The sequence below is a fragment of the Oryza sativa genome, chromosome 2, assembly GCF_034140825.1.
Source record: "Oryza sativa Japonica Group chromosome 2, ASM3414082v1".
NCBI classification, from domain to species: domain Eukaryota; kingdom Viridiplantae; phylum Streptophyta; class Magnoliopsida; order Poales; family Poaceae; genus Oryza; species Oryza sativa.
The window spans coordinates 35668781-35696084 of record NC_089036.1 but is presented as its reverse complement, the minus strand read 5'-3'; the positions used below and the strand labels follow the sequence as shown (position 1 = coordinate 35696084).

The window sequence follows — 27304 nt, the reverse complement described above, 5'->3', positions numbered from 1 at the left end:
ATACGACTATCATTTACCTTTCGATAAATATTTGACCATTTATTTTATTAAAATATTATATAATTATTACTTATTTTATTGTGATTTGATTTATCGATAAGTGATAAGTGTTATTTAAGTATGACAAACTTTTTTATATTTGTAAAAAAGAGTGAATAAAACGGATGATTAAACTTTCGTTAAAATGTTGTTGATGGTATATATTAAAAAATGAGGGGAATACTTGCCATTTCAGTATCATGAGTGATTACTGATTTCTACAAAAGAGAACGGCATCAGTTACAGTTACAGTTAAGAGTTAACTGTTCATTGTACTCTACGAAATCATTTTCTTCATGGAATTAATATAACAAATGTAGTACTCCGTAGTCCGTACTACGTACGACGTAATAACATGCTAGGCAAGTTGCTACGATTATACGATGGTCGGTGGGCAGCCAGGTTGGATCATTACTATTTTTCTTTGATTTTAACAACTAGACCGTGCATGGGTCGTACCTAGCACCCACGTTTCATCATCAATGTAATTGCACAATCTGACAGTCTTGTTTGCCACATGCTGGTTATCTTCATACCCTATACAACTCGATCCCTCCAAGATTAAGGTAGTTAGTGTTCGATGATCTAGTTGATTATAGGAATCGGTTCAATGTTATGCATAATAAACCAAACAAATAAAAAAATATTTTTCAAGAAGATATATTTTTAAAAGCATGGAATTAACAAATAATCTACGACAATAATTTGATAGATAATATAAAAAGAACATGACCTAAATCAATCATAAGCAACTGCGCTCTGAATCTCTAGTTTAATTAGTGCTAACAGAATTACAGAAACAGCATGATGCGAAGGTACTGCAGAGATTACGGATAGTGGGGTACACTCCAAGTCTCCAACATCTGTCATGATTCAACAAGATCATATACAATTATCATCTCTTCACCAACACATGGATGCTTTGATCATCTTGATCTCTTGAATTAATGTCTCGGATCAACACAGCCAGTAATATTTTACTCCTCGTCATTCGTTTCTTCTTGTTTTTTTCTTAGGCCTGATTTAGTTACCAACTTTTTCTTCAAACTTTTAACTTTTCTATCACGTCAAAACTTTTCTACACACACAAACTTTCAACTCTTCTATCACATCGTTCCAATTTTAATTAAACTTCTAATTTTAACGTGAACTAAACACAGCTTTAACGGAAAAGTATACAATAACCGCCTATGATGGATGCAAATGCAGTGTCAGGTTAGTTAAATGCTCACTGTCACACTCACATGCTCACTGATCCAGGAGATTAAGTTCGTTCAAGAGTTATCTAGGAAATCATCATACTGGTCTTATCTTGCATGTGACTACAAAATGACGATACTAACATAAAGTGTGTTAAGCCTGTGAGCTCTTGCATAACACATCATTGGTCTTAACCACCTGACCTGCCACGTAACTCCCTCCCATTAAATTCTTCTCTACCCCTTTTGCTTTCCCTTTTTCTTATATCCACACGAGTGTCTTTTTTTCTTTTATCAGTAGCAAATATCTGTAATTTTTACTACTGAGCACTCTTTGAAATGCAGTTTGCTCGTTTATACAGGAACTAAATTTCCTTCTATGAAAATATCATGAAATTTACATGTTCTCTTTTTTTTCTAAGCCAGGAGACATGCTTATGCTTATCAGCCAAAATTTAAATTTTCAACGTTATATTTGAAGTTGATTTTGGGGTTTTTTTCATCAAAGTTTATTTTCAGTTTTTACTTTTAAATCGCTAAGAATATATATATATATAAGTTTTATTCACAAATTATTTTTTGTTTGTAGATATATCGTTTGGTTTATTCCACGAATAAGCAGAACCATAGGGGCCATACCATGCGCACTTTTTTTGAGAAAAAAAATGAAGCTAGTCATATCAACCTTAAAGCGGTATGTATACTCCAGTGAGTTTTTGGACAAAGGGGCACACCAAAACGCAGTTATTATAGTTGGGGTAGTTGTTTGGTGAGCCAGGCAACTTCTTTGCTTTCCTAATCCTCACCAACCGACGAAAAAGCTAGTTATTGTTTTTCTAATTCTAAAATAAACAGAATTGTGATCAATTTAAACTAATGCTTGGAAAACAGAGAAATATACTAAAAATAAAAAACTGTATTTAGAAACAATCGAGTTTAATTTTCTGCTTTGCTCGTCATCACTCATCAGGTCATCAGTCTAAAGTCCAGTCTTCTTCCTTTCAGGCTTCCATGTTGTTCACAAGTGAAAGAGAAAGACAAAGAATTCTTCTCCAATCTCGATGCAATCGTCATAACCTTAAACAAAAACGAAGCAAAATATAATACTAGTATTATTCCTTCTAGAATAAGAGTGCAAACTGCTTAATAGTGATATTTCGTTTTAGATTTCTTGTCATTCTAAGTTTCTCCTAAGTCAAACATAACTATTTTTGTCCATTAATTTTTAAAATTCCGTAGAGTTTAACAACATATAAATTATAATAAAACTATTTTCTTTTAGTGGATTTAAAAATATTAACAGTTAAAAATTATACTTGACTTAGGTTTAGACTTATAATAAACTAATTAAAACGATAAGTAAGTTAAAATTAAAAATATATTTAAAAATGTTCAGTAGGTGTGTGTGACAGGTCCTGATCGTTTCCACTACAGATGAAATTTTGGATTTTCGTGGCATGCTTTTTAAACCGCTAAACGGTGTATTTCGTGCGAAAAATTTATATATAAAAGTTATTCCAAAATATCAGATTAATCCATTTTTCAAGTTTGTAATAATTAAAACTCAATTAATCACATGTTATTAGTACCTCGTTTTGCGTGAAACACTTAATCTTCATATACGTTTTCATCTTCATATTCAGGAGATTCAAACACCACCTTAGGTTTAGACTAATACTAATAAACTAAAACGATAAGTAAGTTAAAATTAAAAAAATATTAAAAAAATATCAGTAGGTGTGTGTGACTGTGAGAGAGAAAGGGGAGAACCTGAGACTGATGAGAGGGAGAGGGATAAAACAAATCAATATGAGGCAAAGCTCCCAACTTTGACTGCTGCTTAGCCCAAGTCCAAGTCTTTCTTCCTCCTCCGACCTCCCCCCATCTCCATCTCCGTGCTCATCTGCCTTCTTCTCTCCCCTTTCCCCGTCGCTTCCTGCCTGGATCGCACACACAAAGAGATCCCTCGCAGGCGGAGTGGTGCTTCCCCTCTCGGATCATCTTCGCCTCTGCAAGATTGGCAAGGTATCATCTTTTCTTTTCCATCTCTTTTCTTTTTTTTTTTGGTTGAGATGTTGTGTATGTATGCTAACTAGGGTAGGTGATAACTGTACTTGTTCTTGTTGCGTTTTGCGTTCGAGAGTGTTTTGACTTTGGAATCGTACATCTTGCCATGTTTTTTCCTTCCTGATTTGTTGTCAGGAATAGCGGTAGTTTTGGTAGGATTAAGGTTGGTTGATGATTCGGTTTAATTAACGCTAGTTGCGGTATGTATGACTGTATGGTTTCATCAGGCCTGGTGCTATTTCGCCCTCGTCATGCTGTTTTCCCCAATCTTGAGCTTAGGCATGTTTGCATTTACAGAATTCTCTCAGCACTCAATTTCTGTCCCTGGGGTGTAAAGGCCCAGTTTTTGTCCTACTTCCTGTTGATTGTTGCTGTAATTGGATCCTGGAACAGTAAAAATGCTTGTTTTTTTAGATTTGATATACTTGTCAGTTCATGATAAGATCTTCCCTTCACACATGTTAGCTGGTGTCATTTTGCATAATTCAGGCTCCAAAGTTTTTTCTGTCCTTATTTCAGTACTAAAATTATTGCTTGAAGCAAGGGAAAGCATTTCCTAGTCAGGAAACTTAAGAAAGTAATTGATAGTTTTATACCTGTTCTAATTCACAGTAGTTAGCAGCCATTCCTAATGGATCTTCTCGGTCCAATTCTCTATTTGTGTTTGTGTTGCATGGAGGAAGCATGAATTAGCTCCTAATTTGTTCCCACTGCATTGCAGCAATGAGGTGCCTGCCTTTCTTGCATGGAGATTCCAAAGAGGAGGATCCCGTCAACAAGTCGGCTTCTGTCCGGTCGTTGAGCACAACATCGACGGAGCGGGATGTCCGGTCCGGCTCCGACTTCAACTCCTTGAATGTCTCTGACATGAGTGCCGAATCAATACGGAGGACACAGTATCCCAGCTTCACTGATCGGCCCAGTAACCTCAGGGTGTTCTCTTTCTCTGAGCTGAAGAATGCCACTCGCAATTTTAGCCGGTCTCTTATGGTTGGTGAGGGTGGGTTTGGATGTGTGTATAGGGGTGTCATCAAGAATTCCGATGAACCAACTGAGCGCACCGAGATTGCTGTTAAACAGCTGAATCGCAAAGGACTTCAGGCAAGTTATTTCTCGTCTGAACTGTACCGATTACAAGCTTTCAATGCACATAGCAACTTCCTTCTACTTGTACTGCATATCTTACATTATGTTTTTTTTCCCACATTTAAAAGGAGCGAAAATAAACCAGCATTTTCTAGTCACCAGTTCTATTTTCTTCAGAAAAGAAACCATTACTTTATTCAGGAAACCCGCACGACAATTTACAGTCAAGCATGGCATAAGAAATTCCTCTCAAGTGCACCTTGCTTGATGAATCCTTTTTAAGTCACTTATGCAGGAATCTAGCCTTATCCTCTAATTTGGGTTCTAATAAATTATCATGTTTTTCAGGGGCAGAAAGAATGGTTAACAGAACTGAATGTGCTTGGGATTGTAGAGCATCCAAACCTCGTCAAACTAATTGGCTACTGCGCTGAAGATGATGAAAGGGGCGTACAGCGTCTCCTAGTATACGAATACATGCCTAATGGAAGCGTGGATGATCACTTGTCAAGTAGGTCAAATTCAACTCTATCATGGCCAATGAGACTAAAAGTAGCTCTGGACGCTGCTCGGGGACTGAAGTATCTGCATGAAGAGATGGAATTTCAGGTAACTCTTTTGCTCTCTGATGATGAAAACTGCTACCAGTTGTACCTGAAACAGTTGTGCAATGTTGCATCACTTCCTATCTGCAATGAAATGTTGAAAGATGCACTTCTTTAGGTTTTTTTGTCTGCTATATCTATGGTGCTAAACTTAATATATACATGCAGGTTATCTTCCGTGACCTAAAAACATCTAACATTCTGTTAGATGAGAACTGGAATGCAAAGTTGTCTGACTTTGGATTGGCTAGGCATGGACCATCAGAAGGCCTGACCCATGTCTCTACAGCGGTATGTGCATTGATATACCAAGAACCATTTTACACTGCCCACATTTTTTTTAAAAAAATAGAGAACCATTTTGCACTTTTGTATTGTGACTGGATTTTCTGCCCCCAGAGTCTTTAACTTGGTGTATTGGGAAAAAAAAATGCATGATGACCTAAGAGAAATTAAGATAAAGAAAATCTCGATGATAATTGATGGTGTATGTGCATTTAGTAAGTTGGTTCTGTTTCACATCTATAACAGGATCCATTTTTTATACCAACGAAGTTGGACACTCAGTTGCTCCACAACCAATTGTAGAATTGCCTTGGACACATAATTGATCTCTGATTTATGTATCATAGTTTCTGAAGCAGTCAAAAAGCACTAGCATCTAGGAATGCAGCATTCATATATTTAACCAAAATAAAAGGGAAAATGGACCCATCACTCGTTTACAAAAAGCCAACACCATGTAGTGAAAGTTCAGTTTAAAGTGTTGATGCTAAGCATGCTTTATAATATTACAAATGATATAATATATAGATTCTCCCTGCACTAAATTTCCAAGTAGATTCTCCCTGCACTAAATTTCCAAGTAGATTCTCCCTGTACTAAATTTCAAAGCCTCACTTCTTTGTTCTTTCACTGAACTAACATCTGAAATTCACAGGTCGTGGGAACTCTTGGGTATGCAGCTCCGGAGTACATGCAGACCGGACGCCTCACTGCCAAGAGTGACATATGGGGCTATGGTGTGCTCCTTTATGAGCTCATCACCGGCCGCCGTCCCATTGACCGGAACCGCCCAAAGGGTGAGCAGAAGCTCCTGGATTGGGTGAAACCATACATATCTGATATCAAGCGGTTCCCCATCATCATAGACCCACGGCTAGAGGGGCACTACAACCTCAAGTCCATGACAAAGCTGGCTAGTGTGGCGAACCGCTGTCTCGTCCGGCTACCAAAGTCGCGCCCAAAGATGAGTGAGGTGTATGAGATGGTTCAGAAGATTGTGGCCAGCATTGAGACCGGCACACCACAGCCTCCTCTGCACTACCATGGGTCGGTTTCTGAACCGGGCTCAAAGCGGCCAAAGAAGGGGTCACTGAAGAGAAGGTTCCAAGAATTCAAATTCGGTTGCCGGCAGATTGTATGGCGGAGCTGGAAGCCTGAGATCATAAAGACTTGCTGAGAGAATACAGTAGCTTCCTGCCTGTAAGTATATAGCTAAGTTGTTCATAGGGATAAAGCTCTTCTTCCTCTGTATGCTTCCTGTCCTTGGGGTGATCTGATCCCATTTCGGGCACACAGTTGAGTACTTGAGTTGCAGTGTGAAGCTTTTTATCTTATAGGGTTCTGTGTGATGCATCTTGAGGTTGTAGATTCCATGTGTTTTCAGTATAATCCCTGTGGCTTTCCTCATCATGTAATATAGATCTTGTTTGTGCAATATGAAAGAAAAAAAAAGATGAGCTTTCTTGTATGAAAGAAAAGGGGATTGGATTGCTGGGGATGATTCAGATTGAGGCAAGATGTGGCCTGAATGATGGATTTGCCGCCGGCCAATCGGAATATTGTAGCTTATCTCAACCTCGATTTCAGAACGATCCGATGGCCGGCGTTACATGCTAGCCATTCTTTTGATTAAGATAAGACTCGGCGGCGCAGATTGAAAGAGACCCTTCTTCCAATTGGGAAAACTAAATATGCAGATTTTGCACAATTTGAGCTTCAGAAACTGAAAATACAAGTCAATTTGTCTGTCCAGGATCCAAGTCCAACAGGCAGGCTGCATGATGGTTTCCTATCCAAGATGGTTCAATTCATGGTGAAGATTCTGTGCAGAGAGCATCCTGGTGTGGTGACAAATTTCTCTGAATACTTTTCTGGTTGTGGTGGTCACCTTCTTGTGGCTTCTGTAGAAAAGCACTGTGAGTGACTGGAAGCAAAGGAATTCTTCAGACTTTCTTCCATTCCATGAAACGTCATCTTCTCAACTTTTTCGTGATATGATATAACCGAGCAGAAATTTCGGCAGATTTTGGTGGTAGGCATGCCATTGTTGGGCACCTTTCAATTTTGACAAAAAACCGATCCGTCTCGGTTCGCGTGCCGAAACGAAAGTGCTTGCTAAGTTGCTGCTACAACTCCTGGCTAACAAGAGTTCAGGCTTAATTCCCACGTTGATGCAGAGGGGAAAAAAGGGGAGGATTTCTTTCTCCCTGTTCACTATCATCTTCAGAGATCTGCACATGGTGTGTGGCTATCAACCTTGTGATCGTGTCCCCATTGTTACAGCAGCAAAGATGCCATCTTTTTCACCCTAAATTGACAGTGCAGCAAAGTTCTCAACTGTACTACTGTCTAGCAAAAATATTCTTCTGGTACCAAGTGTAGCTCATTTAGTTAGGTCCCTTATGGTAGACCTTACCTATCCCGGTTTAAACTCTAGACTTGATATTAATGTTTATATTCACGGCTTATTTTTCTTTTAGTGATTAGAGGCGGAGCGAGGTATCTGTGCTAACTTCATCGATCTCAAGACACACTGGTTCAATCTCTTGGATGTGTTCATGGGAATAGGATGTGTGTACGCACGTATGTGAGCGTTTGTGTTTGTATCGTGTTTCCAAAAAAAATATTCTTCTGGTGTGTTTGATTTCCAGGGAAGCAAGCAAACACATGCATGTTTCTGGCCTAGAAATTCTGCCTGAGATGCGGTGCAGGGCACATGGTTTGCCTTGTCCTCTTCACACACATCCACTCCATTCCATCGCCTGGTATTTGCCAGTTGCAGCTGATGGCGAAGTCTGCCTGCATTCTGAAGCAACAACACGCCCATCTCCCATCTGTGTATTTTGTGCTGCTGCTTGTACCAGTCTCACTGTTTTAGCTAGCTGGATTCAGAATCTCCATTGATTTATACAGCTTGCGAACCCAGTTAGGAAAAGACTGAAAGTAGAATTAACTTGCTGTCACAAGGATGAATTACTGAAAATCTGATATTGTTTCATCGGTTGAAAATCAAACGACTGTAGATTTTCATGGGAAGAAGAGTTCATAACTCCTGAATTTTCCAACCTGTTTCTATCTGAAGATGGTGGCATCATCGCCTATCAAGGCCAAGGATGTGACACCATTCATGACCCTTTCAGTTTTTCCTTTCGGTTTTGTCATATATACTTGGAATCATTTTCCTGTGTAAAAGTTAAAACCGTCCAAGCATCACTAGTTTTGTTATGTTCTGAAAAGTTCTTTTTTCACATTGTAAAAAACCCAGTCGTCATGTTGGATGTTTCTTTCTCGTATATACTTATCTTCCCTTTCTGAACATAAGCTTTCAGATGAATTGACATGAACAACAGTGAATATCTTTTTAAGCTTCATGTAATGAAACTTTTCTACTTAATTGAAGTTCTAGACTTTCTACTGATGCTCGTATTTTTTTTAGATTTAACCTCAAAAGTATTTCATATACACGTGGGTGCATTTAATGGTAAGGATAAGCCCAATCTCTTTATAAACATGAGTGTGGTGTGTGCGCAAGTGAGTTCGACTTATATTTGGAAGCTTTATATTTATGATCATTTTGCTGGGGTCACTCAATCTATCTACCATCCGAATGTCCAGCTTTTGGAGGTGCCTAATTGCACAAGCATCTCATCCAAGTCATCATGATTATGATCTGTGAGCCTACTTTTTTTAGCCTAAATAATACTTTTTTTCCTCTTCACGGATCAGTAATGATTTTCTCTGTTTGTTTTCCCTATCACAAATAGTGAAAAGCACAGGCTTGAGCATGACCACCACAATTAATTCCAGCCATCATCTCTGTATATCAATCAGGTACCGTGAAAGAGAACAGCAAGGGGGTGTAGCTGAAGCAACATATACATACCTAGTAAAAACCTACTACCTCCGTCCCAAAATAAACACAACCATGAATTTTCGTGTCCAATTTTAATCGGCCGTTTTATATAATTTTTTTTTATGATTAGTATTTTTATTGTTATTAGATTATAAAATATGAATAGTATTTTATGCATGACTTATATTTTTTAGTTTTTCAAGAAAAAAACAAATAAGACGGACGATTAAAGTTAGACACAAAAACTCATGGCTGTGTTTATTTTAGGACGGAGGGAGTACAAATCACCTTCCAGAATATAAAGACTACTTCTATCATAGTAGTATCATTTAGGTGTGGAGATGAACATTCAGAAGGTTTAGAGATCCAATTAATCTACCTGTTGATGACGACGGGAAGATATGACTAATGGTAGAGAGGATAATGGTTTTAATTCAAGCCCATCATGCATGGCCGGGATGCAACAACAATTATTGTTTGGCATAGTTTAACCAAACGATATAATAAGCAATACAGTAAAATATTTCTTTTAAAGTTAAAAAGTATTTTAGAGACGTGGAAAAAACACGATCTTTGTATGAGGTCCAAACACATAAGGTATATTTACTTTCACTCGAGAACTTAGTGAGTTTCACGAATTTATCCCTCTTATTCATCCTCTATAGCTTTTTTAAGCGTGTTAAAAAGATATTACACGGTAACACGGGTAGTGTTTTGATGGATACTAGCAGACGGTGCACATATGTTTTCCATATATTCCATAATCGAAAAAGAATACTAGAAAATAATCAAACAAATGAAATGAATAAAAAAGGAAAAGTAATAAGATAAAGGTACAAATGAGACTCAGAGGAAGTGGTTTGCAACCATACTTTATCATCATTTGCGGATAAATAATGCTATGTTTATCTAAGTTAAGACAATCAAATTTTTGGCCATACCTTAATTAGCAAGCTACACTTTTTTTTATCCTTGATGTGTGGAACTTAATTTATATGGTTTGTGGCTACAACAAAACAGTTGTCAAGTTGATTAAACATATCTAAATTTAAACGTGATAAATTGTGACCGATAATCAAACACCCCTAACCACGCAGCCAACGGAAGCTTTACTTTTATACTTTAGTAAGGTTCATGATTTGATCCTACTCTTCATCTATACACAGGTCGTGCACTTGTGATAGACGATAGTCATACTTCTCTGCCCTTAAAAAAATTATTTCTAGCATTGAACCTGGACACACAAGTATTAGGTTTTTTATAGGATGGAAATGGTAAATCTTTGTGGTTTACGTGTATAGTAATGTGTCCACGTGTATCCTCTCTGTCACCATTAAAATAAAATAATAAATATATACCACTTCATATAGCGGTAGTAGGAGTACAGTACATAGTATAGATTAAAAAAACGAGAAATTCTATGAGTAAATTGGGGTTGATGTTGAAGGACAAAAACAAGAGAGAGAGAGAGGTTTGGACTCACGCAATTCGCCCAGACCCCTCTGAAACTGAAAGCCAAAGCCCTCCAGTTGGACGCATCCGGGGGTACGATCCCCCCGTGGGACCCACCGCCCCCTGACAGCCGTCAGATGCCCAACAGAGCGCTCAGATTCCCTCGGAACGCGAGCCCCCCCCTCCCCTTCACTCGCGTACCGCTGACGTCAACGCCCCCACTGCTCACGTGGGGCCCCACTACCCGCTGACGCGATCCACTGGTCGACGGTGCGCCGCGCTGCCGCTTTTCACCTTGCCCCTCTGTTTTCTTCTAATTAACCATATTTACTTTTTTTACTTCATGGGCTCACTGCCACCCAAATGGAGAAAATGGAAATGCAGCGTGATTCATCACCCAGTCAGTACAGTGATTTTTTTTAAAAAAAAAATTCCAACGCAATGCAGTGCTTTTCCTAATCACCACCACTTAGTTAGTTGTACTCGTTTTAGCTTGATCATGGCAGTAGTGCTCCCTCCGTTATTGAAGTAGATAATGACGATGTTTAAGTTTATACCTTGGATGCTGGTCTTGTTTTACTGAAATTACTTGCAAGTATGTTATATCATCGAAATGTGTAACGTCTTATATATAACCATACAACTCGTAATTACTTAGGAGTATTTATTGAGAGTGGAGGAAATAATAGTGCAGGTATTATTGAGTCTTTGCGGGTTATCAGACCAATCCTGAGCCTAGTTAGGTTTAGGTTGATATCAATTCTAAGCTATATTCTCTTTCTCTAAAATTCAACCAATTCATACATATCTAACAATATGTTTACAAAAGGAAACTCTTGATGCACTTGTTTTCTTTTTTTTGCCTAACCCATTACACAAAAAGCCTGTGTTATCACGATATTATTGATATCCATGTTTTAATTCTTCCATTCCTCCAACGCATTGTGGTCTATTATCTTAGTTATAGCTACCATTGCTGTTATGGGTCATGTTTTGCCATGCTACAAATGTCAACATCGACAAAGCATGTGGCCACGAAGAAAGATAAACCATCTTTTCTCAATATTTATCAATTTTAAATACTAGCACATACAAAAATATATTTTAAAACTTGCAATGAGCTTAGCACAATTTAACAAAAAAAAATTGAAAACATACATAAGTCTATAATATACATTATATATGTATATATCGAGATATATAAGTCTATTCATGGTCAGGTTAAAAAAATCTTAAGAAAATCAAGAAAAATAGGAAAATCTTTCATATTCTCTCTTATCACTTGCACAAAGTAGAGGTTTTTTTATTTTTAGGCTATTGACCTTTCACATGCTTAGAATGGTTTGAAAAATTAGAGACTTTTTTCTTCTATTGGCTGATCTTATCACGAGAACTTTCTCCATTTATGTTTTATTTCCTCTTATTCTAATTGGGTGGGGTATAAACGTATTCGCGCACTGCATATACCCATATGGCTGGGTATTAATTTTCAGTGATATACCTCTTGTCTGTTTTGGTGAGAGGTTGAAACAACATGCATCCCTTGGAAAAACCTCTGAGTTCAAAACTTTGTAATTTTTCTTAAGCGGATTTGTTGGAGCGATTTTCAGTAGGTACCTCTTCTATTAGAAATAGGGTACTAGAATATTCTCAAGGGATTATGACTAGTGCATTTTGAACAAACTGTAGTAGAGTTTTATCACCAATTTCCTTGTTTTCTCTAAATTGAATCAATTCATTGTCTACAAAAGGAAACTCTTGAGACACGAGTTCTTTTTTGCCTAACCCATTACGCAGAAAGCCTGTGTTATCACAATATTATCGATATCTATGTTTCAGTCCTTCCATTCCTCCAACACAGTGCGGTCTATTATGTTAGTTATAGCTAGTGGTACTATTGTTGTTATGGGCCATATGTTTGCCATGCTACAAATGTCAACATCGACAAAGCAAGTGGCCACGAAGAAAGATAAACCATATTTTTCTCAATATTTATCAATTTTAAATACTAGCACATACGAAGTTAGCTTTTAAAAACTTGCAATGAACTTAGCACAATTTAACAAAAAAATTGAAAACATACATAACTTATACAACAACTCTTTTATTTGGATTAAAAAAGACCTTATATTTTCCATGTCAAACATGGCAAAATCATGTGGCTACGAAGAAAGGTGAACCATATTTTATCAATATGTATCCATTTTAAATCACTATAATAAGTTAGCTTCTAAAACCTACAATGAACTCTGCACAACTCGACAAAAAAGGTAGAAAAAGAACAACATAGAAAAAAACCGGTCAAATTACATGACGACTTTATTTAATCAAACGAGCACACTGTCTGAGACGTAGTATTAAAAACCAATTCATTTTATTAATCACCAGTCTTTAAAATCAATTCTGGCATACTCCTACCTAATTCCTAGGTCAATTTTTTCTCATCAAATTCAAACAAAAGGTCAACAAAATGTCATAAATAAAACAACCAAAAAAATTTCAAAGAGCCGTCGTCCTTGCCGCCACACAAGAGGAGAAGGCCATCTTGTTCACTCCAACCCCCACAAACAAACAACAAAATTTCAAGGTCCTATCCACAAAACACACACGCACCACGCTATAAACACAAGAGCATATGCCACCTCAAAAAAAAAAAAAAAACTCAAGAACACAAGAAAAAAGAAGCAGTTTTTTTTGCCCGTCTCATCTTCTTCTTCTCCCTCTCGCCGCGCTTCTTGCACGCAGCAATCTCTCTCTCTCTCGCCGCCGTCAATCCCACCACGAATTCTCCGGTGGCTGGCTGCTCTCGACTCCTTCGCGCGTCGATTTCATGCGGCCGGGTGGTTGCCCGCCTCCTCCCGAACGATCCCTCGCCGCCGCCGCTGCCGCTCATCGGCGTTGTCATCCACCACCGCCGCCGCTCCTCCGCCGCGGACGTGCCTCGCCGGCGGCGAGCCGAGCGGTGAGTTCTGCCCCGTGTGGTGTGGACTCGTAGAGTGGCCGTGGATCTGCCGCGGCGACGTAATCTGCTCCGGTTTTTCCTCGACCTCTCGATCCCTCTTCTACCCTCGCGTCCCCAACTCCTATCCGCGCTCAGGATCGTATTCCGGGGAATCGCAGGGCTCGCCGTCGAAAGGATCCAATTTTTTTCGACTGCAGAATCCCCTCACGGACGCGAGGAATTTCGTCGTAGGTGGAGCACACGCGGTTAGTCCTTTCCTCGAATATTCCTCTTATTTTTTTTCTAATTTAAGTTTATTTACTCCCATAGCTTTGCTGATCGATGCGGTTGCAGGAGGGAAAAACTTTGTGTGATCTTGAGATGTTCGTGTACTGATTTTTTTTGTTTTGGTTATCATCTCTTTTCATATTGCGTTTTTTTTTTGGGGGGGGGGGGAGGGGGGGGAGTTTCTAGGCCGGATTATCGCGCTGTCTGGTGATTTTGTAAGCTTATGAACTGGCAGTGGTGCAACAAAAAGGGTTGCTTTTTTTTTTTTATGTTTTTCCCCTTTCTTTATTGGAAATGATTAGGTCCATGAACCGAAAGGAAGAAAGCTGCAATCTTGCATGTTAAGGTAGCAGCAGTTTGGTTCATGATCGTTGAAGCTACACTTTAGGTCAAAACCGCGTGTTTGTTTCTTTGTTTGTCTTCGATTGGGAAAAGCTTGTTGGATTATAATACTTTTGCAACTTTTTCATCATTGGTTCTCCTTGAGACAATAGCTGTGCGGAAAAGCAATATACCTAGATACAGGTATAGTTATTTTTTAATTAATACTAGCTTAATTGTTCGTATCAAAAGGTTAAACGCACATATCAGATGTAGTTACAAAGCAGTAGGCTATTTTAAGTTTGCTAAAGAAAAGTATTGGATTGGCTTGGACTGAATTGTTAGACCGTTGCAACCTTTAGTTTGTTGGTGTGGTGGGGATAACGATATTGGACCCTTTCAGTCAGTGTGCAGCGAACGAAAAATGTTTTGTTCTTGCTTATTAGTATTAGGTTGCTGATTTGGTTGCTTGGAGTGATACACAGGACGCGCTAGAGTATCTAATAATTCCACCGTGGTCCCTGGAGGACTGTGTAATGATTCGTTAGCTGTCTGCAATCTGCCATTCTTATCATCGCACATTTAATGTGATGATGAAATGACGCATTTCTGTCAAGTCTCACCAGTCACCAGAGCTCAACTTTGATGAAACCGAGAATATCAGCCTTTTTTTTTTTGCTCTCTCTATCTGGTGTTAATACCCTGACGCTTAAATCGTAATCTTCTTGCCAGGGGAGTGTTTTTGACAGAGCTTGATTTCAACGGATGAACATGTGTGAGAAAGATCAAAATTTCCACTGGGGTTATGACCTTTTCCGTGACCCTTTTGCTCCTATCGGGTACTATGGACCTCCTCATGGTTACGGTGATGGCAACTATTGTGACCTCCATTATGCTAGAGGTAGTTTTGTGGAATGACATGCATGTATTTACAGAAAAAAACTATGAAAAATGAGATAGTGTTCCTCATGTATATGATTTTGGTTCTGCAGATGCATCACATCTGGATGAGACGCACTTGCATTCTTCTGCACTGACATATGATTTGTACAACCCATCAGTAGGCATCTACCATCCTGGTAGTGAAAATATCTGTAATTTGACTCGCAAAATATTTGTTCCTTCTGCCTTTCCCCCTAATGCTTTTGGTGTGGTGCAGGAAATGCTGGTGAGCATGACCATGACACAGTCTATATAGAGCCGACTAGTTCCAATTCATGCCCAGACACTGACGACAGTTTCCCAATGGATGAAGAAGTAGGAAAGAGGTTTTACCCCATGGTGCCAGTTCCCGTAAGTCTATTGACCCTTTGAAGCCAGGTTAATAAGTAGTGTTGTTATGATTTTTGATCTGCATCAGGAACCACCAGAAGATAGGAAGTTTTGCTTCAAAGGAAACTAGGAAGGACCTAACATCTGTTCAATTCACCAAATGAAACATGGGCAGTTGCTTTATTATTAAGTTATTAGTAGCTACTAAGCAGGGTCGATAGTAGCTAATATATTTACAAAACACCTTTATATGTTTATTAATCCATGGCTAAAATCTCATTGAGAGGGAGTATCGCTTTATATCGTTGTCAATTGGACCACTTCCTTTAAATGCCATTGGACTTAAATAACGGATGTGACACCAAATGCTTCCATGAGTCTTTAGGTACATTGAAAGAACAATTAAATTTGGATATTCTTTGGTCTGTTTTTGTCCAAGTTTTGTGGATTGAGTTTTGCTTTCAAGCCATGTATACTGAATTCCTTGTGTCATTGTGGTTGCCATATGTTATTGCTTGCCCATGTTGTGTGTATCCTGAGAAAACATAAATGCACAAAGTGCATAGTATCAGCATAATTTCAAGGCACAACAGTTATCTGAAGTTCAGAACTTCTCAAATAACTAAAACCATGCTAGTTATTGCTTTAAACTAGTATTATCCCACAGTGTTATACTGTTGCATAGCAGTAGAGCTACTGTCCTTTTCTTTTCCAATAATTGTTCAGAAATCAGATGGAAATGAACCTACTGTGAATTAGTTTGGCGTCTCTCTCTACATTCTCACATTTGGTTAAAGTACTTGTTTCTGCCTTGTCCAGCATGTTCCTAAAATTAATGGAGAGATCCCTTCAGTCGATGAAGCTACCATGGACCATGAAAGGCTGACAGAAAGGTCAACTTAGTTTCAGTTCTAAGTGATATACTGCTTTTGTGTTATATATGCAAGCCTCACACCTTATCATACCCTGTTTGTGTTACAAATGCCTCTGAAAGAATTGCGCTTTCTGTGATGGGCCAAGTTACTAACATATGATTCAGTTTTTCCTTAACTTTTTTTTTACTATACATGCTGTATCTATGTTGAGTTTTTAAATTTGTATTTATGTAATCTTGTAGGTTGAGGTTGTATGAACTAGTTGAGCACAAGGTGAAAGGAGATGGCAACTGTCAGGTTAGTACCAACTAACAACCTCACCATGATGCTTGGCTCTTTTCCCTATTAAACCATTTTTCCCCTAAAAATATCTTTCCTTTACCCCCTCTGCTTTGGCACATGGTTATCCTATAGTGTTAATAGTGAAGTTTTAGCATTACCATATCAGCGGTTGGGGTAGTTCATGTGCTTGAATATTAGTATAAAGTTTCATTACTGCTGTTAAACATGCGTTGTGAAAGACGTATCAATTGATGCTGATTGTGTTTCCTCAACCTCCCCAGTTTCGGGCACTATCAGATCAACTGTATCAAAGTCCCGATCACCATGAGTTTGTGAGGCAGCAGATTATGAGCCAGGTAAATATCTGCATTAATCTTTGCTCCAGGATCCCTAGTTTCAGGCTTTATTTTGCATCCTTCCATCTCTCTTCCTTCTGATGAACCATCCGTCTCCCAGCTTAAAAGTAACCGTGATGCCTACGATGGATATGTCCCCATGGCATATGACGATTACTTGGAGAAAGTATCACAGTATGTTCCACAGCAATTCAATCATTTGTTGTTAATACAAACCAAGTGCATGTGAATGCTTGCCTAACAGATGTTTTAGTGCATAAACTAACAGAAATGGTGAATGGGGTGACCATGTGACTCTACAGGCTGCTGCTGACAAGGTGTTTATACAAATCTCTCTCCCTGCTGTCTCATTCATGGCATTACAAATCAGAGCTGACAAAGACTAGTCTTTTCTATTTCCAAAGCCGTTCTAATGTAACGCTACAATCTGCTGCAGTATGGAGTTAAGATTTTCGTGATGACATCGTTCAAGGATACGTGCTACATTGAGATCCAACCAAAGGTTCAGAAGTCCAACAAAGGTACTAATATGCACATGGCAAGTGATCATAGTGGATAGATCATAGATGATGACAGGTTTGGCTTGATCTGATGCTCCCCATTTGACTTGATTGATTGCAGTGGTGCTGTTGAGCTTTTGGGCGGAGGTTCACTACAACTCCATATATCCGCAGAACGGTGAGTAGGCCCTGCCTGCCATTGGCATACGATGCAATGCATGTCCGGTCTTCGTCGCCAGCGTATGCAACCACCATTACACAAGCTGCTGCTGTCTTGTTCGCCTCAAGAATCAATCTGAAGCTGCTGTTGTTTCTTGATTCTTTTTGTACATCAGATGCGCCGAGGTCGCAGACGACGAGGAAGAGGAGATGGTGGCCGTTCTCTCACAACCACCACCATCACCACCATTGATGCCTGGGCTGCAAAGCTTTTCTTCCTTGATCAAGATGACCCAGGTTGATCAAGATGACCCAGAAAGAAAGCTGGTGCTCATTGTCTTGTTGGTCTGATGACAATCATGGACATCTGATAGTAGGAGGAGGACATTGTGGTGATGATTATATATCTCCAAATGATATAGAAGATACATGGAAATATGGAATCCATGGAAGGAATAATTTCGTCTTAGTCCGGTCCGGTCCCGTATATAGCTGCTGCTGAGCTGCACTGCACTGCATTGCATTCCCTGAATCAATTATCAATCACCTCACCTGTATTATTATTTCTCAAAAATTTTGCCGGAATGAGGCTACAATTATTCATTCGGAACGAATGCCACCATATAATACCAATAATGATAATGATAATTGACATACTCCTACAGTTTGTTCATGGAGCAGCATCAACTGACATGAGATGAGACTACGAGAGGAGTATTCAATAATGGAGGCCCATTTGTTTACTATTGGGCCCAAAGCTCATATGGCACAGTATGGCATCCCTTTCCAAATGTTTACTGTAGCACAACATTATCAAATCATAGTGTAATTAGGTTTAAAAGATTCGTCTCGTAATTTACACACAAACTGTATAATTAGTTATTTTTTCGTTAATATTTAATGCTCCATACATGTGTTACGTTCGATATAACGGGGCAAAAATTTTTTGCCGGTGGTGGATCTAAACACCCCCAAGTTGTCATTCCCTGTGTTTGAACTCAAGTTGATTTCCTGTTCTGAAATTCTGAACATTTGTTGCTCCCTTAACTGTAGCAGCAGGTGATATATGCTCTACCAGCACAGTGTGATCACAACTAATAAGGTCTCTGTACCCATCTGAGATAGACAAGAGAGGAGAAAAAAAGATCAAGCTATTACTCCAAAGTCCAAACTCTTTGTTTTCTCATCTGAAAAGAAAAGAACAACCTTTCGTTTTCTGAAGGGGCTGCTCTTCTGTAGAGAGGTCGGCAAGGACTAGGAGGTAGAGGAGTAGTACAATGTTGAACTGCATGGTCAAGGGTTACGTACTACTCTTATCCAATCACAGATGAACATGTTAGCCTATCTGTAATATAATCTTCCTATTGATAATTGATTTCTGAATAAATGAACGTGTGAAGCAGGCAGTTTGAATGTTGAAATGGTCGGTCAGTCAGTTCAGGCACCGTCACCGCTCTTGTAGACCGACCATCCTACTAGTCTTTGTATATCTCTGCTCTACTTTTTTTTTCTTTAATAATAGAATTCATTCTAATCTTTACTTCAAAAAATTACAATCAATTTATTATATACTTTTTTTCTTTAATAAAAGAATTCATTCTAATCTTTACTTCAAAAAAATTACAAACAATTTATTATAGATGATGCAAGACGAACGACTCCAAATAACAAAATCACAGCTTAACTAAAAGCAAGAAAACTACTTAAAAATATCACCATAAAAACAAAGATTTTATATCCATGGATATCTATGGTTAACGAGAATTTGCATAACCATGGTTTCTTCACAGTTCGGCTTACAAGTTGCTTAACCATCTCTGCTCCTTTCTTTGGGAAATTTAACTATTTACCACTCTTGTGACATGGCAATTAAATATTTGCCACACACCCTGTCAATGATATGTGGGCCTAGTGACAAATCATTAAGCACCATTCGTAAGAGTGGCAAATAGTTAAAAGCCCCCTTTTCTTTGGCTCCGGTCTTCAGGATTCAGGCCTGACCCTTTGCGGCAAACACAATTACACATACATTTGTGCCATTGCTTGCTATAATTACTTAATATCTCTCTGGATTTCCTTTCATTGGGTCTTCTTATTTTGCTTTGATTTTTGAAGAAAGGAAACAAAGAAAAAAAAAAGAGATTCTGGCTAACGCAAAGCATTAAACAGGAGGAATCCTGCTCATCTCACGATGCTGCTGTAGGAAGTCGAGCCTGACATGAATGAACAAGAAGAAGAACGGAGAATGTCAAAAGAAATGGCGGCAACCGCACCGCACACGTGTAAAATTTGTACTGTTGCATACGATCACTTTAATTTCCTCCCAGAATCCTCTTTTTTTTTTAATAATCCTGAAAGTCTGAAACGAAGGTTATGAAGGAAGAATAGTATTCTTATTCTTATAGCAGAAGAGCAAAAATTAAAGCCAACTGATTGCCGAAAAAAAAAGGAGAGAGCATATATACAATCCATCCATCTAGGAGAAGAAGTATGTTATTGATAGTTGCTTTGCTTAATCTCCTTCGTTGCTGGATCAGATAAATCAGAGAATCTGACAGTACACAATTTTATCAATCCTCCCAATATTCGCGTACACATTAGCTAGCAAAAGCAGTTGGATTTCAGGTAGTATAATTTTTCTTTTAGTTTTTTTTAAGAAAAGAAAGAAGGAAAGAAAACAAAGAAAGACGCAGAGAGAGAGAGAGAGAGAGAGAGAGAGTTGGATTCTTCGTCCACCGTCTACTGTCTACCAGTACTCCTATCCTAGCTCTTTGGTTTCGTCTTTTCGATCAGCTGATAAAGGACTAATTGCGTATCAAGTTTTTGGTTTTGTTTTGCTGGCCTGATATTCTGATGAGTGAAGAAAAAAGGTGATTCATGGCGAGCTAATCTAAGCTAAGCTAAGCTAAGCTGGGGAAGAAGAGCAAGACAGTAAACTAACCAACGGAGACGAAGGTGGGTGGGCCCACCCAACGCGGCGCGCCGCGGCGACCGTTGATCGCCTTTTTTTTGGCGCGCACTGGGCTCGGACGCGGTCTGCACCCCCCGCGACCCGCTCTCCTTTCTCTCTCTTTCCTTTTTTTCCCCCTTGTTTCCTTTATTTTCAGAGACACTAGTTTATACGAAAAATTCAATGAAATAAAATTGTGAGACTACAAACCTTATAAATTTGATATGATCTATTACTATAAAACGAATGATGCATATAGAAAAAAAAATCTAAGGTTTCAATTTTTAAAAGAATATTTGGAAAGGTTTTTTTTTCCAATTTTGCAAAAAAAAAAAAATTACGAAACACTGACACACACACCTGTTCATATACATGCACCCACACTATACCCCTCTAAGCTAATTCAAGAATGAATCGGTATATCTAGATATTTGCCAAATGATTTTGTTTTTCAAACAGACGTGAAAATTTTGAATTGAGCAATTGAACATATAGAGATGCCATTTTTTAAAGAAAAATCTGGAATACCACTGCTAGCAATCAGAAGCTGATTACACATCATCCATGACTCAGTGTGTACGCTAACTGGAGTAGTAGTGGCACTAACAAACAATTGAATGGCAGTAATAGAAACCGTAGCGCCAGATAAACAAATCCAAAAGATTTGTCTTGTCCACGTCTTTGGATTAACACAAGAGTGCTCCTCATCACGTTGTGCAGCTGCAACCGCTTCTTCATCCAGAGACTTTTTTTTTTTACTTAACTCTTAGTATTACTATATATCTTGTGCTATTAATTGGAGCAATCAAGAACAACGAGCCAAGGTGTGTCCTATACACCAAAGACATTGACCAACTGTTAACATTGCTGTTTAATATTAACAACAACTAAGAAGAGAAGAATAGACGAGGCTAATTAAGCTAAAGACTTTCTTGGATTCCCTTGTAGAAAAGCCTAGCAAAAACAGCTAGTATCATCAAGGAAGCTAGAGGACCATTGGAACAAGCATTGCACGGTCAAATCCTTGCACCGTCGTAGAATTGACATTGTAATGCCATACATAACATGGTGCATTAACATTTTGTCAAACAAAGAGAGAGAGAGAGTACGTTTTTGACCGGCTACTTTCACCAAAAAAAGTGAAACCTGCATATATTCCTTTTTTTCCCCTACGCCGTTTGACATACGTATTCTAATTTCATGACAATTACTTAAGGCCATAAACAATCGAAATAAATATTAAAAATTTGAAAAAATAGCCCAAAAAAGTGTTCAATAGTTTTTTAATATAAAAATCGCACTAATTAACGGCTTGTAAAACGTGCTCGTAATAATTATTAGCTAAAATAAACAGGGCAATAGTACAATTCAATCTGTAAAGCTTTCTTTTTTTTAAAAAAAGAGTGGATACATAAAAGTAATATATTTGAGCTCGAATTGCATGTTATATCTAATCCAAAGGGTGGAGCACACACACATTAGGCATCGACACATGCAAGGAAGGAAGCATTTGATTGATGCAAGGAAGCAAAGAATCCAAAACAAGGAAGGGAGAACAGAACACTATAAAAGCGGAACAAAGAAGAAGAGAAGAGAAGAGGTAGAAGAAGAATAAGGTAGGACACACACACAACTCCACTAGATTTAATGACCCCCCCTTAAAATTAGGAGAAAATTAGGCGAAAAACAAATCCAAAAGCGAAGACCCAAGAGGAAGAAGGTTAATCAAACCAAGACAAGAGAGAGAGAGAGAGAAAGCAAGCACAGATAGAGAGAGAAACAAGAGAGAGAAGAAGAAGAAGAAGAAGAAGGGTAGAAGAGGACGCCGAGAGCGGCAGAGGGGTGAGGCCATGTGTACGCCATGGGCGTGCGCTGCGTGGACGTCGTGACACCTGCCGCCGCCCGCGCACCGCCATCGCCATGCCCATGCCGCCGCAATGCGCCTCCTCAAAACCCCCTTCTCCTCCTCCTCCTCCTCATCCCCACGAGCACGAGGTTTGCCACCGCCGCTGCCGCTTCTTGCCTTGCTTTGATCCGCCGCCGCGGGAGGCCTCTTCTTGATTCTTGATTTTGCAGGTAGGGGACGACATGGCGGAGGAGGCGCCGCCGCCGCCGCCGCCGCCCAAGCTCCTCTACATTGCCGTCTCCGACGCCGCCGCTCGCCGCGCCTTCCGCTACACGCGCCCCGTGCTTCAGGGCACCCTCCAACTCATGGGATGCAAGGCTCGCCATGCCTTCAAGGTATAATACCTATCTATCTTTCTATCTTCTTGTTCATCTTGATCCCAACAATGGAAAAACTGTGCCTGCTCTCTCTCTCTCTCTCTCTCCCGCTTAATTTCTGCCTAATCTGGCCCCGATCCAACTGGTGGCGATCTGATTGGCTCTCTCGTGATTCTTCCGCTTCGATTCGACTGGAAATTTTGCTGCTTCTCGTATCCAGCGTTGTGTATGGTTTGCACGTGCTGATGTGATAGATCCTTTTGCTCCTTTCTGTGAATTGCTTGCTTGTTCTTGGTTTAATTGATAGAATTGCATGCCGAGTATAGTATCTGGATGTTGTATGTTTTTTTTTTTTGGGGGGGGGGATGGATGATCTTGACAAAGAAAGGTGACGGGTTTTAGTGATTGATGTGCAGATTTGTTCTTAGCTCACATCCAGACTCTCTCAAGTCAGGTCTTTACACACACTGCTGTTGATTTGATCAAACTCTCTCACATCATTTTCGATATCTTTTTGCGCGAGGGCGTTCTTTGCAGGGGAAACCGGAACCTTTGTCAAATTCGAGCACCCAGCGCCTCACTTGGTTCTGATTCCGCGCAATTTTTATGTCCAAAAACCCAGCATATCTTTCAAGATATGTTCTTGTTGCATACTGAACTTGTCCTTTCGGAAATATACTTGTTTGTGACGAGTCATTGTCAGAGATATACTGCCATGCAAACTGTTGCCTAGCTGATGAGAATTACTGTACCTTTCTTGGTATTATTATGTTCTATCGACAAAGACAACACCATGCTGTATGATGTAGACCTGTTTGCCTTGCTTGATCTTTTTGCCTTGGGCCTGTAGTTTGATGGGTTGCCATTCTAGAAAGTATCTAGCAATTGACTTGAGTTGGTCATGGGTTCCCACTCGGTATGCGTTGTTCTTCCCTGACTTGGTCATGGCTGTTTGACATCTTTTTCCTTTCTCTGAAGGCACAATTTGGCTAGCTGCAAAAGAAACTAATTGCTGATGCCTACTTCTGTAGATCAGACTGCACAAAGTGTCCTTTTTTATTTCTCTCTTGACTTGTGAAGATAAGAAGTTTCTTTTTCATCTTTCTTTGGCATCATCAGATTAGCAAGAGGGTGTTCAATGTGATGAGGAGTGAATTCTTGGATGCATCCAAATCAGATACTGCAGATAATGAAGAAAATGCCCCTTCCCTTGTAAAAGATGTTGAGATGCTGAAGCCCAAAATTTTGGAAGCAACTCTTAGTAGCATACCCTTCGAGTTATACAAGACCCAAACAACCATCGTTGTTTCTAGGGAGAAGTTCCTAAGTGTTGTATGTGATGCCCTCTCTTCATACAAGTATGTGGGGCCAAACCAGAAGGCTGACTTTCTTCTTGCTTGCAGGTAACATGTTTTTCCTTGTTTCTGCATTTATAAATTCAGAAGTTACAATGAGTTACCAATCATCAGTTCATTACAGCCAATGGAAAGCTACCTGAATGCATTGAAATAACAATGGTTTTGTGCAACTGTGCATTTTCCAATTGTTCTGTTCAGAATTAAGGAGAGAAAGGAATCAGTGACAGTACTCTTATGTGGGACTAGCGGATGCGGCAAATCTACGCTATCATCTTTGTTGGTATGTTTATCACTTACGCGAACCATACAATTCCGGATGAGTGAATGCTCTACTGTACCAGCAACATAGTAGTAGTTTGTTACATGTTAAAGTATAATGCAAAACGTCTGTAGAACAAAATCCACTTGAAAAAAAAAATCCTTTCTAGACCTATCAATTACCTCATTGCTTTCAGAAGATTGTATCGCTTACCGAACAATGAATGATTCTGGGTCTTGATTAATACTTGATATGGTCTGTCTGTTTTTCTCAGGGTAGTAGATTGGGTATCACGACAGTAGTTTCTACTGATTCCATACGCCATATGATGAGAGGCTTTACGGATGAGAAGCAAAATCCTCTTCTCTATGCATCAACCTATCATGCAGGCGAATGCTTAGACCCTGTTGCAGTTGCTCAGGCAAAGGCAAAACGGAAGGCACAGAAGCTTGACATTGTTTCTCATCCTAATACCAATGAAGGCAGAGACGACACTTCAGATGATAAAGCTCATCATGGATCCTCCGAATTGCCTCCTAGAACGGAGTTGATCGGCAGCAAGCAAATGGCAATAGAAGGGTTCAAGGCGCAAAGCGAGATGGTAATAGACAGCCTGGACAGATTAATTACGTCCTGGGAGGAGCAGAAACAATCTGTAATTGTTGAGGGAGTTCATCTAAGCCTCAATTTTGTGGTGCGTTGCGTACTAGTTAGATATTTGCATCAATTACTTATACTTTGTTGCATACTAGAGAACTGATGTAGCCTTTTCTATTTTCATTTTCCAACAGATGGGGCTAATGAAGAAACACCCTTCCATAATACCATTTATGGTATACATTGCGAATGAGGAGAAACACATGGAGCGATTCGCTGTACGTGCAAAGTACATGACACTAGACCCAGCGAAGAACAGATATATCAAATACATCCGGAACATCAGAGCAATCCAGGACTACCTTTGTAACCGTGCAGACAAGCATCTGGTGCCCAAGATTAACAATACTAATGTTGACCAGAGTGTGGCGGCCATACACGCCACGGTTTTCAGCTGTCTTCGCAGGCGAGAAGCTGGGGAGCAGTTGTATGACCTCAACACAAACACTGTAGCTGTAGTGAATGAGGAATACAGGAACCAGCGTGCTGCTAACTCACTGGGTTCCAAGGGAATGTTTCAGTTGATACAAAGACAGGGATCTTCAAGAAATTTGATGGCTATCCTTAATACTGACGGTAGTGTCACCAAAGCTTGGCATGTGGATAAAAACAATGGCAATGGAAGTCTCGATGGTACAAGCAGTGACAAATCAACAAAAAATCCCATGTATGATACATTTGGGAAGGCGGAGCCAGTCAATCTCCAGTTCGGATCTTTCGGGATCAGTGCATGGATGAGTGACACAGGTGGCACCAGCCATACAGGAAGTGTAGATGACTTGAGAGCTGATGGCATTGAAACGGGCGGCAGATATTATTCCTCATGCTGCAGTTCACCAAAGGTGTCAGATTGCCCTTCAAAAGAGGTATGCATTGGTGTGTTTACAGTATGATAGGAGAAACATGCTGCCATCGCAGACATGGATCTATTCAATCCTTACATATGTTTGTTTCATCATTTGCATTTGATATTCCAGCATATAGTGCAAAAATTGGACGAGCTAGCATTAGATGCTCGTCTATATTCGCACGAATGTTTTATTATTAATTACATGTGATACAACACTGCCTTAACACTGGTTTGAGTAGATTGGTGATGCCATAAATTCGACCTAACAAAGACCCTGACTTTTCAGCTTATGGAGGATGATTATTCAGTTTTTGGTAGCGAAGAAGATGCTGATGATCCTCCTGATGCTGGAACTGACGAAGACCTAACTGATGAAGAAAGAGATATGCACGAGGTACCAAAAAAGCTCCCTGTATGATTCAGCAATTTCCTTTCTAGTTGTGATAAACACACAATATAGTTTTCAGAAACTATATAAAAAAGAATGCAAATAAGAAAAAACTATATCCATTGCAGCTGATAATTGTTACTACCATGCTTTCACTTAAATGCTCATGGCTGGATTTGAAGAAGATGCTAAATTCTTTTGCACCAATGAATTCCTGCAGATAGAAGCAGGCTCTGTTGATGAACACTCCACCAAGTCCGACGAGGAATACGACGATCTGGCAATGCAGGATGTGATGGAGAACGGTTACTGGTCCGACGACGAACAGGCTGCAAGCAGCACCAAGAACTCATCGAACCAGGAGAAGAACATCCATGGAGCAGCTGATGGTGATGTTGTTGATGATGAAGGCAGTGGCAATGACAGGTTTCACCACAATCTGGCCTTCTTCCTGAAGATGTCCAAGAAAGTAGCCGCCACAGAACTGCCGTGTGCATAGTGCCTCCGGTGTCAAAGCAACTGTTGTTGGTCCAGATGTGCTCTGAACTCGGTTGTTATGTATCCTGATGAGCTTACCTCCATGACTGTAACTGTAAGAGAGGATCTGCTGCTTGTCTAAGCAATACAGATCACTTAGAATCCGTGTAATCCAATAACTCTTGAAAAGATGAAATAATAAAGGGTGAATAAATAGTTTGATACAAAGTTGGAGATTGCATCCGGGAGAAACTCTTTTAAGGTTTTCGCTAGTTTTGTCTGTACATCTTCGTGGGTATGGTGGTGCCACCACCTTATTCACATCACAAGTCACTAAACCACAGTGGTATAGAAATAGAACATCTTCTCAAGAAGGGAAAAAAATGGTAGTGTAAATAAATGTGGACATTATATATGCTTTCAAATCTATCGTGCTAAAAACCCAACAATTCAGCAACCATCATCATACAAAAGATAATGCTCCCTCCCCTCCGTTTTAAATTAGTTTATTCTAAGTGTGCTATTTTTTATTATTAATTTGTAAAAATCCATATGGTTTAAT

The 27304-nt window shown here is 39.4% G+C and overlaps 3 protein-coding genes across 6 annotated transcripts; all 3 read left to right on the top strand.

The window, feature by feature from the left end:
- Nucleotides 1-3063: 3063 nt before the first annotated feature.
- On the top strand, nt 3064-6759 carry LOC4331163 (serine/threonine-protein kinase PCRK1). Its single transcript, XM_015772128.3, has 5 exons — nt 3064-3263; nt 4027-4406; nt 4740-5000; nt 5165-5287; nt 5937-6759. Exons 2-5 carry the CDS (start codon nt 4029-4031, stop codon nt 6456-6458), a joined length of 1284 nt encoding a protein of 427 aa, XP_015627614.1. The 5' UTR covers nt 3064-3263; nt 4027-4028; the 3' UTR covers nt 6459-6759.
- Nucleotides 6760-13207: 6448 nt separating this feature from the next.
- On the top strand, nt 13208-18236 carry LOC4331162 (OVARIAN TUMOR DOMAIN-containing deubiquitinating enzyme 12). 4 transcript variants are annotated; one of them, XM_015769938.3, is made up of 13 exons: nt 13208-13620; nt 13707-13793; nt 14869-15037; nt 15129-15215; nt 15296-15429; nt 16228-16301; nt 16526-16580; nt 16847-16921; nt 17022-17095; nt 17190-17238; nt 17358-17442; nt 17543-17599; nt 17757-18236. In XM_015769938.3, exons 3-13 carry the CDS (start codon nt 14902-14904, stop codon nt 17831-17833), a joined length of 903 nt encoding a protein of 300 aa, XP_015625424.1. In that variant the 5' UTR covers nt 13208-13620; nt 13707-13793; nt 14869-14901; the 3' UTR covers nt 17834-18236. The 4 variants fall into 4 exon arrangements, 2 of the variants coding, with proteins under 2 accessions (XP_015625424.1, XP_015625423.1); XR_010739304.1 differs by having other exon boundaries at nt 13237-13620; nt 17543-17661; XR_001543377.3 differs by lacking the exon at nt 13208-13620 and having other exon boundaries at nt 13642-13793; nt 17543-17661.
- Nucleotides 18237-22127: 3891 nt separating this feature from the next.
- LOC4331161 (P-loop NTPase domain-containing protein LPA1-like) lies at nt 22128-26970 on the top strand. The gene is made up of 8 exons (NM_001402004.1): nt 22128-22525; nt 22607-22771; nt 23873-24156; nt 24310-24391; nt 24645-25064; nt 25162-25893; nt 26164-26271; nt 26486-26970. The coding sequence occupies exons 1-8, from the start codon at nt 22451-22453 to the stop codon at nt 26762-26764; spliced, it is 2145 nt and encodes a 714-aa protein (NP_001388933.1). The 5' UTR covers nt 22128-22450; the 3' UTR covers nt 26765-26970.
- Nucleotides 26971-27304: the final 334 nt, after the last annotated feature.